At 41.4% G+C, this 12,931-nt stretch overlaps 1 protein-coding gene across 5 annotated transcripts in view; it reads left to right on the top strand.

The window, feature by feature from the left end:
• LOC134340596 (acyl-CoA-binding domain-containing protein 5-like) overlaps positions 1-12,931 on the top strand; it is a 109,225-nt gene that overhangs the window by 38,715 nt on the left and 57,579 nt on the right. For all 5 annotated transcript variants that reach the window (XR_010016591.1, XM_063038026.1, XM_063038024.1 and 2 more), the window contains exons 6-7: positions 2,244-2,426; positions 3,786-3,892. Coding sequence is in view for 4 of the 5 variants with exons in the window: in XM_063038026.1 (XP_062894096.1) it covers positions 2,244-2,426; positions 3,786-3,892 (290 nt within the window). In the remaining variant the exon portion in view is untranslated. The remainder of the gene's footprint in view (positions 1-2,243; positions 2,427-3,785; positions 3,893-12,931) is intronic.

Below are 12,931 nucleotides of genomic sequence, written 5' to 3'. Positions count from 1 at the left end.
GAAATTTGCAGCAGGGAAGATTGTACTATTTTTGGTATAATAGATGGCTGTACCGAGAGAACACTTTATATTTAAATCGAAACAAAATAAAACAAAAATATATAGAGACATTAAAAATATAAACCTGGAAGCAGAATACCGATTCACATTCAAATCAGTTCTTTGTCATATACACCAGGGTATAATGAAATTCCTTAATTGCATGAAGCTCACACAGTAAACTGTGTATATGTTCATGTTAAGTGGAGCGACAGGCACAAAACAGAATGGTGCAATCTGAAGTGGTGTGGGAAAAATACCAAAATATCAGTAATGGAATAACCAAGAGAGGGAGAATTAAGAGACTGAGAAAAATGCATCACCACCAGGAACGGGGAGGTGAAAGAGGTGATTGTTTCAGAAGTCTGATGGTAGTGGAGAAGCTGGTTTTAAGTCTGATTTTTTTGGGGGGGGCTTTCAAGCTCCTGAATCTTCTCCCAGAAAGTAGAAAAGTGAAAAGGGCTAGGGCAACAAGCATTCTTAGCTTTCCTGAAGCAGTGCACTGTAAAGATGATCTGGATGGATGGATGGAAGAAAGTGAAGAGCCTATGATGGACTGGACACTGTTTACCACTCTGCCGGTTCTTTTGGTCTAGAGCAGAAGAGTTGCCATACCAGGCTGAGAGACAACCCATCAGGATACTTTCTGCAGTGCGACTGTAGAAGATTGAGAGAATCCTCGTAGACAAGCCAAATCTTCTCAGGTGCATAAGAAAGTACACACGCTGATGCTTTCTCTTGATCACCGCATCAGTAAGATGAGACCAGGCAAGGTTGCTGATGGCATGGATGCCTAAGTAATTGAAGCTGTTAACAATCTCTGAGGCAATTCCATTGATGATGACAGACTTCTGTTTACCTTCCCACTTCCTTAGGTCAACAACCAACTTTTCATCTTGCTGACATTAAGGGCTAGGTTGTTGTTTGGACACCATGACACGAGGTTCCCAATCTCTTTCCTCTACTCCATCTCATCATTGTTGTCGATCTGAACGACAACAGTGGCAACATCACTGGCAAACTTAAAGGCCACGTTGGTGCTGCATTAGGCCACACAGTCGTGGATATACAGAGGGTGAAGCACCAAGCTTGGAGAGCACCAGTGTTAAGGGTCAGTGTGGATGAAATATTATGACCAATTCTAACCAATTAAGGTCTGCAGGTCAGAAAGTCCAGAAGTCATTTACAGATTGGAACTCCAAGGCAAACATCCAAATTTGGAGATGAGCTTATTTGGTGTAGTGGTGTTGACTACAGCTCAATCTTAAATCAATGGCATCCTGACATAAATATTCTTATTGTTGAGGTGATCCAAAGCCTCGTAGTGAATGTAGTGAAAGACAGATGATGTCCTCTGTGGATTTATTTTTCCAGTAAGCAGATTGAAAGGGGGTCTAGATTGTCTGGGAGAATGGTGGTGATGTGGGCCACTACTTCATTATGGTCAAGGTTATAGCTGTTGGTCTGTAATCATTGTGGAGTGGGCGGAGTTAAAGTCAAATAGTAAAAGGGAAGCAACACACATCAAAGTTGCTGGTGAACACAGCAGGCCAGGCAGCATCTCTAGGAAGAGGTACAGTCGACATTTTGGGCCGAGATCCTTCGTCAGGACTAACTGAAGGAAGAGTGAGTAAGAGATTTGAAAGTGGGAGGGGGAGATCCAAAATGACAGGAGAAGACAGGAGGGGGAGGGATGGAGCCAAGAGCTGGACAGGTGATTGGCAAAAGGGGATATGAGAGGATCATGGGACAGGAGGTCCAGGGAGAAGGAAAGGGGGGAGGGGGAAAAACCTAGAGGATGGGCAAGGGGTATAGTCAGAGGGACAGAGGGAGAAAAAGGAGAGTGAGAGAAAGAATGTGTGTATAAAAATAAATAACAGATGGGGTACGAGGGGGAGGTGGGGCATTAGCGGAAGTTAGAGAAGTCAATGTTCATGCCATCAAGTTGGAGAAGAGGAAAGTAGTTTTGAAAGAATAAACCCAGAAGAGAGGTATTTTAACAATGTTGCTAATAATGGGTGATACTGCTAGAGTTAACAGCATTAAGCATTATCATGGGGAATAAATTGGAACAGAGGGGAATAGCAATTCTAGATATTCTCAGAGCAGGACTGGGAATTAAATATTCCTGAAAAGCAACTTATAAAGTCTAAATACTTCGTAGACCTGGAACAGCTTTTGTTCAATACTGTCTGTTTTTGTAGGAAAGACAGTCCGATTTCAAGAGGATGTTGGGCAAGATGGTGTCAGTAGTCATGAGACACGTCAAATGAATAACATTCATTCAGAAGATGAAGTTTGTGATCGAGAGGTTGAGATTTTACAGCAAGAAATTGACAAAGAACCGCTACCTCTGGAGAGCTCCACTATTCTTCAAAGAGTTACAGGTATGGCAGCTAGAAAATGAATCAAAGAGAATGTAAGGGGAAATTTATCCACCCAAAGAGTGATGCCGTCCAGAAGACAATAGGTGGGGGAAGACTTAAAAGGAACTGGGATGCACGTTTGAAGAACAGGAAATGTATTACTCAACATTACAAAACTGTGGTGAAAGAGCAGGGCAGCAAGACCAAGCTGGGTTTCAAACTTATATATCGACAGTTTTTTCCCTCCCACAGATGCTGCTTGAGTTGCTGAGTTCCTCCAGCTGATTGTTTGTTGCTCTAATGAAGAGCTCATTCAAAGAGCCTGGTGGGCTAGGTAGCTTTTGCACTGTGCATCTCTGTGTAAGTTGTAAAAAAAAATCTTACAAACATAAAAGTCACAGAAGGCGGAGTTGCCTCTAAACCTATTTACCTAGAAATAAACAAGATCCATTACTTTAAGTTCATTGATTTATTTATTGAGATACAGCGCGGCGTAGGCCCTTCCAGCCCTTCGAGCCACGCTGCCCAGCGATTTCCCCCAAATTAATTGTAGCCTAATCACAGGACAATTTATAATGACCAATTAACCTACCAACTAGTACACCTTTGGACGATGGGAGGAAGCTGGAGCATCCAGAGAAAACCCACACAGTAATGGGAAGAACGTACAAACTCCTTACAGGCTGTGGTGGGAATTGAACCCAGGTTGTCTGTACTGTAAAGCATTGTGCTAACCGCAACGCTACTGTGCTGCTCACTATTCACATTGTGGAACCTCTGTATCATCATGTCAGCAGTTTCAAAGGTTCATTCTGTTACTTATTCTTGACTATTAATATCTGCTGCCCTGTAAAAGGTAGGAATCTTATTTTTATCTGTAAATATCTCATAATATCCATGGTTTAACACTTGAAACATTTTGTGTCATTTCAAATTAGTCTCCTTTCTGCAACAAACTCACAAAATATGCTCAGTTCGACGAATGAATCTGACTGGACAAAGGTTCCGTGTCAAATAATCCATTTCTTTTTCCAAATTTCCTCCTGTACCATGGGGATCATGCCTGCTCACTGATCATAAGGTTCAGGGAGCCAGTCGTAAAATACAGTTTTTAATTGGTTAATTTTTAAAATTTAAAACAACCATCTCCTTGCATTTTGAAGCAATTGTTTGCAGCATGAAAATTTTAATGTTGATGTTATGGTCTATAATGAGTGTCCTATTTTGATACTCAGATGGAAAATTGTGATCTGTAAAAACAGAATATGAAATAACTCGAGTAAATATTGGGCAACACCAAGGCCCAAATTTAAAATTCCTCAAACCCATGGATAAAGAGATGTATTTTGTTTAACAACAACTTTTCATTTTGGTGTTCAGGCAGTGACTTTAATTGCACAGCAGACGTAGTTGATGCCAATCAGTTCACGAGTGACTCAGAGAGCGAGGTCTTCTGCGATTCAGTGGAAGAACTGGACCATGAGAAGGTAAACCAGATGGTAGTAGTTAGAACTCAAGCATCACAGAAGGAAAAGCATAATAGTTATTGACAATTAAAAGTTGTTTTGGAGAAAATTGAATGTGGTTTGGTGATTTAGTAACGGAATTCAAACTTGTATGTTTTCTTTTGACATGGGAAGCTATTCTGCCCATCAAGTCAGTGCTGCTTCTTATCCCATCAGTATCACTCTCCCAGTGATTTTCTGTAACATTCTTTTTCATATGCCCATGAACTACTCTAGTTTTCCTGCCACCTTCTACACCAGAGGTAATTTATTTACAGTGGGGGTAATTAGGGTCGTTATCACCAGTATACATTTGGAATCTAAAAGGAAACAAGAGCACCCGAGAGCTATTCACATGGTCAGAGGGAGAACCTGCAAACTCCACACAGTATTCCTTTCAGATCAGCCACAGTTCCCCATCAGTATGACTGGTTTCCTTGATGGTATTGCAAAAGTAGAAACTTGTGTAGAATCACAACAGATTCTGCAGGTACTGGAAATCCAGAGCAATACACACAAAATGCTGGAGGAACTCAGCAAATCAGTCAGCATCTATGGAAATGAGTAAACAGACAACATTTTGGACCAAAACCTTTCATGATGACCCTTCAAAGGTGCTGCCTGATGTGTTGAGTTCCTCCAGCAACTTTTGAATAGAGAATTGAGACAGTGCAGAAGAAGCTGTTTGGAGTGGGTGGTGGGAAGATGAGGTGGATCACTATCTCACTGAACATGGGCAAGAACATTCTTTACATTTACCAGTGTAAAAGAGACCTTTTTCCTGCTGAATATTCCTGTTTCATCTGAGTTTTGTTCCTGAAGGGAAGGGTTATCTGACAACATGCCAAACCATGCTAGATGGGTATTTAGGACTAAAGAAGAGCTTGTCATTAAATTAATTCCTTTGGAACCAGCAAAGTATGAGTTAAACAACTGCTGGGTTGTGATCCAGATATGATTGTGGGCATATATGTGCTGCCCACAAGAATGATAACAAGGAATCCTCTGAGCAACTGAGGTGACATGATCTGTGTTAAGGGCCATTAGGTAATCTCGCTCCAAAGTTGCCTTTTCCAGTCCTGAGTGAATAGCTGCAAAGTAGTCACTAGAGAGAGCAATTTGCTATGGTTGAGAATGAAACATCACAAGCTTCATTCACTTGAGCAATCTGCTGAGGCTGTTGCTTCCGATATATGGTATGCAGGCAGCTGTAAGCAGGCTGTACGCAGCTCAGTTGCCAGTAGAGACAAGTTGCCACACACTTAAATATCCAGCAGAAAGCCTGTTCTTTTACTTCCTCCCCAGATCTCTTGATGTAAGTGACTAAATCTCCAGTACACTGCAACCCCCACTCTCAAGTATGGGAAGGTATTGTTGTTTGATATTAAACTTGCAGGCATTTGATAACATGAATAAAATGTAAAGGGGTCCCATTGTGGTGGGGAAAGCAAGATCTATTTGCATTTCTTATGTCCCTGTAGGATTGGTACAGAACAGTGGTTCTGAAGTAAATGATCAACCACAATCTTATTGAATGACAGGGTTGGCACAAAGAGCCAGTTGGCATATTTCTGTTTGTTACTCTTATATTATCTGTTCAGGGAGTTTGGAAATGAGCAATTTATATATCTGCTCATATACCCCATATATCTGCTCCACATTTCAATGACACAGTGGCTGATCTTACTGTCATTTTGCTGCACAGTCAATATCCCAAGGTTCCTTTAATATGCAAAAAAATTGCTTCTGTGAAGTTCCTTGCTTTGTTTAAGTCAGGGCTTGTTATTATTGAAAGAAACTGCAGGGCTGATTTTAATATGTAATGTTAAAGAAAATGGCTGCTCACGAATCATGCACCAGCTGCATCTTTCCCTTGACTTTTATTTTGTGATTTTTTTTTCTCAGTGGAAAGACTTGTCTTCCAAAGTAACCAACTTTTCTGGACATTTTTTAAAATCCAGTTTTCAGGATATGAGTTCCAAACAGCATTTATTGCCCATCCCTAAATGGCTTTGAGATGGTGGCACTGAAGGTCTGCTAGTCTTTCTAGAGAAAGTACTCCCACGATTGTTTCAAGACTCAGCACCAGTGATGATGAAGAAATAGTGATGTGTTTTATAGTGGAGATAGTATGTGGTTTCCCTTGGGTGCTGTCCTTGTTCTTCTTGGTGAATAGATAAAGTGCATTTGTAGAAAGTACCTATTGCTTTCTCAGTTTACCGAGGAAATAAGTTTTTATGGTTGTGGATCAAAGGGGTGCGCTACCCTGGATCGTTTTGAGCTTTTAGAGAGCTTTAGAGCTTGCACTTGTCTGGGCAAATGAAGAGTATTCTGTCGCAATCCTGACTTGTGCTTTGAAGATGGTGTACAGCAGGTGGTGAAAAAGGCGAATGGTATGCTGGCATTTATAGCGAGAGGATTCGAGTACAGGAGCAGGGAGCTACTACTGCAGTTGTACAAGGCCTTGGTGAGACCACACCTGGAGTATTGTGTGCAGTTTTGGTCCCCTAATCTGAGGAAAGACATCCTTGCCATAGAGGGAGTACAAAGAAGGTTCACCAGATTGATTCCTGGGATGGCAGGACTTTCATATGATGAAAGACTGGATCGACTAGGCTTGTACTCGTTGGAATTTAGAAGATTGAGGGGGGATCTGATTGAAACGTATAAAATCCTAAAGGGATTGGACAGGCTAGATGCAGGAAGATTGTTCCCGATGTTGGGGAAGTCCAGAACGAGGGGTCACAGTTTGAGGATAGAGGGGAAGCCTTTTAGGACCGAGATTAGGAAAAACTTCTTCACACAGAGAGTGGTGAATCTGTGGAATTCTCTGCCACAGGAAACAGTTGAGGCCAGTTCATTGGCTGTATTTAAGAGGGAGTTAGATATGGCCCTTGTGGCTACGGGGGTCAGGGGGTATGGAGGGAAGGCTGGGGCGGGGTTCTGAGTTGGATGATCATCTATGATCATAATAAATGGTGGTGCAGGCTCGAAGGGCCGAATAGCCTACTCCTGCACCTATTTTCTATGTTTCTATGAAAGTCATTGGAGTGTCAGGAATTGAGTCATTTGCTTCAGGAAATCTGGCCTCTAACTTGTTTGAGCAAGTCCATGGGGACTTGGATCTGAGACAGAGTAAAGGCATCATTGTGACGCTAACACTCTAGCCAAAGCCCAGTCAAATCACACAACACAAACACACCTTAAAGTTCCAACAGGGTATTTCAAAAAAATTTTTTAAAAGGACGTGGCCCTGGATTGTTTTGCCTTGCGAAACGGGTTTCCCCTCCGTGGTTCATGGAAGTTCTTGCTGAACAGATTGTTTTGAGGAAAGTTTGAATTTATTGTGGAGTTCAGCAATAAACTACAGAATCCCATCCACTGTATCGGTCAGGTGAATCTGAGGTCATTCAACATGGGGTCCAGCCCAGGCTCCATCGTCTATAAGCAGGGTGACCTGCTTTGGCAAACTATGTAGCAGTTTTCTCTTTTAAATACTGTATGTCTTATGGAAATGGGACAGTTTGGCCCATCCATAGAATGGTACATTGAAGTGACTGGGGAAGGAAGAGGTCCATTATAATTTTATGTGAAGTTGGAACCCCAGCAATTAAAATATTTTGCACACCAGACCCAAAACATTTTTTTCCTGAGCACTTCCACCTCTCTCTTCCTTTCCCTCTCCATATCTAATTCAATCATTCCTTTTAATCAATGGAAAAGATGCACTGAATTGTTGAGCGTGTACCTTCAGGTTCCTTTACCTCCTCCCTGATGGAAGCAATGAGATGAGGGCGTGTCCTGGGTAATGGGGGTCCTCAATGATGGACACCACCTTTTTGAGGCATTGCTCCTTGAAGATGTCCTGGATGCTGTGGAGGTTAGTGCCCATGATGGAGCTGACTGAGCTTACAGCTTTCTGCAACTTATTTCGATCCTATGTGGTGCACCTCCCCACACACCCACCTACCAGACAATGATGCAACCAGTTAGAACACGTTCCATGGTACATCTGTAGAAATTTGTGAGGGACTTTGATGACATACCAAATCTCCTCCAACTCCTCATGAAACATAGCCACTGTCATGCCTTCTTTGTAATTGCATCAATACACTGGGCTCAGAATAGATCCTCAGATGCTGACACACAGGAATTTGAAATTGCTCACCCTTTCCACACTGATCCCTCAATGAGGACTGGTTTATGTGCGCCCTCATCTTACCCTTTCTGAAATCCACAGTCAGTTCTTTGGTCTTATTGACGTTGAGTGCAAGGTTGTTGCTACGATGCCACTCAGTCAGCTGATCTATCTCACTCCTGTACGCCTTCTAGTCACCGCCTGAAATTCTGCCCAACAATAGTTGTGTCATCAGCAAACCTATAGATGGCGTTTGAGCTGTGCCTAGCCACACAGTCATGAGTGTAGAGAGAGTAGAGCAGTGGGCTAAGCACACACCCCTGAGGTGCGCCAGTGTTGATTATCAGCAAGGTGGAGATGTTATTTCCAATCCGCATAGACTGTGACCTTCTGGTGAGGAAGTAAAGGATACAGTTGCAGAGAGAGCTACAGAGGCCCAGGTTTTGGAGCTTTTTGATCAGACCTGTAGGAATGATTGCGTTGAAAACTGAGCTGTAGTCAGTGAACAGCAACCTGACGTAAGTAATAGTATTGTCCTGGTGATCCAAGGCTGCTTGAAGATCGAGTCCACTGTAGACCTATTGTGGCGATAAGCAAGTACCTGGACCCATTGCAATTTGCCTAGACAGTAGCTGATTTTAGCCATAACCAGCCTCTCAAAGCATGTCATCACCATAGATGTGAGTGCTACGGGACAATAGTTGTTAAGTCAAGTCACTTTTTATCATCATTTCGACCATAACTGCTGGTACAGTACACAGTAAAAACGAGACAATGTTTTTCAGGACCATGGTGCTACATGAACAATACAAAAACTACACTGAACTACATAAAACAACACAAAAACTACACTAGACTACAGACCTACCCAGGACTGCATAAAGTGCACAAAACAGTGCAGGCATTACAATAAATAATAAACAAGACAATAGGCACAGTAGAGGGCAGTAGGTTGGTGTCAGCCCAGGCTCTGGGTATTGAGGAGTCTGATGGCTTGGGGGAAGAAACTGTTACATAGTCTGGTCGTGAGACCCCGAATGCTTCGGTGCCTTTTGCCAGATGGCAAGGGGGAGAAGATTTTGTATGAGGGGTGTGTGGGGTCCTTAACAATGCTGTTTGCTTTATGGATGCAGCGTGTGGTGTAAATGTCTGTAATGGCGGGAAGAGAGACCCCGATGATCTTCTCAGCTGACCTCACTATCCGCTGCTCACCCTACTCTTCTTGGGCACTGGTATGATTGTTGACCTTTTAAGGCAGGTGGGAACTTCCGATTGCAGCAATGTGAGATTGAAAATATCTTTGAATACACCAGCTTGTTGGTTGGCATAGGTTTTCTGAGCCTTACCGGGTCCATTATCAGGGCCAGTTGCTTCCAAGAGAAAGATCACTGGATGCTACTGGCATCCTCATAGCTGTAGTTTTATTCTCCCTTTTAAAGTGAGTATAAAAGGTGTTGAGTTCATCTGTGAGTGAAGCATCACTGCCATTAATGTTAGGTTTTGTGTTCAGTGATACACAATTATAACACATGGTGTTTTGAGCTATTGTTGCCTTCCTGTCAGCTTGAATTAGTCTGGCCATTGTCCTGACCTCTCTCATTAAAGAGGCATTTTTGCCCACAGAACTACTACTCACTGGATTCTTTTTTTTTGTTTTCACACCATTCTCTAAACTCTAGAGACTGTTATGTGTGAAAATCCCAGGAGATCAGCAGTTTGAGATACTCAATCCATTGATCTGGCACCAACAATTATTCCATGGTCAAAGTCACATAGATCACATTTCTTCCCCATCCTGATGTTTAGTCTGAACAACAACAACTGAATGTCTCCTTCTTCTTGTGAAATTTAATGGCAGTTAGCAGACCAACATAAGGTGCATTACCGCCAGCTACTGAGTGGGATTGTGGAGCAAAGAGACAGAAAGTATACCTACTAAATTTCCCCCCTCCCAAAAAAACCCCCAAATAATATCAAGAAGTCTAATGCTTTTCAAAAAGTCATGTACATTACAATGCCAGTGATATCTTAACAAAGTTTCCATGTTGAACTGTGTCTGTCCCAAATATCTCAATTTAGCAATTAGATGTTTCCTTTGCACCTCATATGCTGAACCATTTCTTGACAAGTACACTCCCTACAGTTGCCAGTATTCATGCATATTAATTCTGAACAAGGAATTATTCAACCTACTATGTCCAATATGTAAATGTGTAAGTATAATTTCTTCTCTCCTTTTATACCCATCTCCCAGTTGAGTTCCTACCTTCCTCTGAATTTTATGTAAATATGGTCCTTCCTTTTCCTTAAATTTGCCACTTGATGGAATAGATTTTTAATTACGGCTTTCACCTCCCCTTTATGCAAAGGCACCAGTACATTTACATTCTCAATTTCATGTGATTGCTTGGCAAGAATATCTGCCACCTCATTTCTTTCAACCCCAACATGGGCAGGAACCCATATGAAATGCAGACACAGGCCTAGACCCTGCAACCTCAACAGATGTTGTCCGATCTCAAGAAGGATGTCTGGCCAACAATTTGAAATCTCTAATAGATGTCAAAACTGAGAATGAATCAGAGCATAGAAGTACATAATCAAGGCTAAAATGATAGCAACCATCTCAGGTGTGAATACTGGTACTGTACTTGGTCTAATAATCTTTTCTTAATAGTCACCTGAAATTTTGGAACAGAAACAGAAACACCTGAACAACCTTTCACTGGATCATTTAAACCATATGTGTGTATAGGTAAGAAGCCTTCATATTGCTGAATTACCTGTGCCACTGATTATACAATCAGTTTTCAGCTTGATCTTTCCTTGAAGGCTTAAATCTACCAAAGTAAAAAACTATGGAGGAGTGGCAGAAAGGTGTACACTGGAACCATATTCCAAAGTTCAAAGTACACACTTGTATATGTCACCGTATACAACCCTGAGATTCATTTTCTTGCAGGCATACTCAATAAATCCAATAACCATAATAAAATCAGTGAAAGACTGTACCAACTGGGTGGACAACCAGTGTGCAAAAGACACCAAACTGTAAATACAAAAAGAAAGAAAAAAAATAATAAATAAGCAATAAATGTCGAGAACATGAGATGAAGAGTCCTTCAAAATGAGTCCATAGGTTGTGGGAATGGTTCAGTGACGGGGCAAATGAAGTTGCGTGAAGTTATCGCCTCTGATTCAGGAGCCTGATGGTTGAGGGGTAGAAACTGTTCGTGAACCTGGTGTGAATCCTGAGGCTCCTGTACCACCTTCCTGATGGCAACAACGAGAAGAGAGCAGGACCTGCGTGGTGGGGGTCCCTGATGATGGATGCTGTTTTCCTGTGACACCAAGACCATGGTCACTCTCCTTTACAAAATCCAGATTGGTATACAGCTAATTTTCCACTGCTTTCCACAAGATAAGAAAGCCTTACTATAAACATTCATTCCATTATCTTACATACATGTAATGTTTGCAAAATAGGTCCATAACTGGAAGAATCTGATTGACCCTCACCAGGTTTCAATATCAGAATAACAACCACTAATTTCCAAGGAGGAAGTTGCCCTTCAACCCGTATTGTATTAAAGAATTTCAAAACCCTGTAAGTTTTTAACCTGATAACCATGTAAACATATCGTAATAAGTACCATCTTTGCCAGGTGATGTCTGACCATCACCATTAATAGCCCCTTTAAGTTCAGACAAAGTAAATTCAATATCCAAGCAGGAATTGGAACTGGATTTTTTTTTCTCAGCAATCTGAGGATTGCTTGCCAAAACTGTTTCTCTGTTAGAGCTCTCTTCTTTATTTAAATCAGCTGAACTATGTACACTGGCATATGGTTTTGCTAATAATTCTGCTTTATCAGTCAGTAACTGCAACTTTCGCCCCAGCATACAAAACTGGTAATGCATCAAGTTTTTTTTTAAACTCCCTGCATTTTCCATATCATATCCTTAATTTCCCCTACCTGGATCTCTTTCCCAATGCTATCACAGTACATTTTCAAATACATTTTCTTTATCATTTTCACTATTTTTCTAAGGTTCAAAGGTTCAAAGGTTCATTTATTATCAAAGTATACAACTCTGAAATTCTTCTTCTCCAGATAGCCAGGAAACTAAGAAAAGAACGACAGCACTATCATTAACCCCCAAATCCCTCCTCCCTGCGCAAAAACCAAAAACAGAACAGACATATCGACCTCCAAATAGCTTGGGCTCTTTTATATTGTACGAAAAATGAAAAGGAGTCACATTGCCTAACTTTCCTAAAAGCTTTATTCCACACCTTCACAGCTCTCAAATTCATCCGTCCACTGGGGAACTGCTTTGCTTTTATAATCTCCCAACTGTCTGGGAATTGAATCCTTAGCTATTGAGTTGAGTACAGAGCTCAAGGTGTTATTACTCAACTCGATATCCTCCGAAACAAAATGATCAGAAAATCTACTTTCACATAAATCATCAAATACATCTTTAAAATTCCATCTGGGGTTATGAGAACCTGTCCTCTGATACACTTCTATCCCCATTGTACAGATAATGGGGAAATGATCACTCCCCACTGTTGTATCATTATACACTTCCCAGTTACACCACTTGCTATATTCTCAGATACCAGTATAAGATCTACAGCAGAAACAGTGTTGTTAAATAGATTTATCCTTGTACTTCTACCGTCATGCGCGCACACACCAGCCACTTTTCTTCCAGAAAGGCATCCACCACCATCCCATTCACATTTCTGTCATTATAACCCCACATAGTACCATGAGTATTAAAAATCCTTAGATCATATAACCTAATTTTCCCATTTCCACCCACTTTTCCAGTATATCAGGCATTAACCGTTCACAAGGATTATAAATGCCGTC

This window comes from Mobula hypostoma, chromosome X1 (genome assembly GCF_963921235.1).
Source record: "Mobula hypostoma chromosome X1, sMobHyp1.1, whole genome shotgun sequence".
Classification (NCBI taxonomy): Eukaryota; Metazoa; Chordata; class Chondrichthyes; order Myliobatiformes; family Myliobatidae; genus Mobula; species Mobula hypostoma.
The sequence above is the reverse complement of the archived record's forward strand: the minus strand, read 5'-3'. Positions and strand labels throughout refer to the sequence as shown.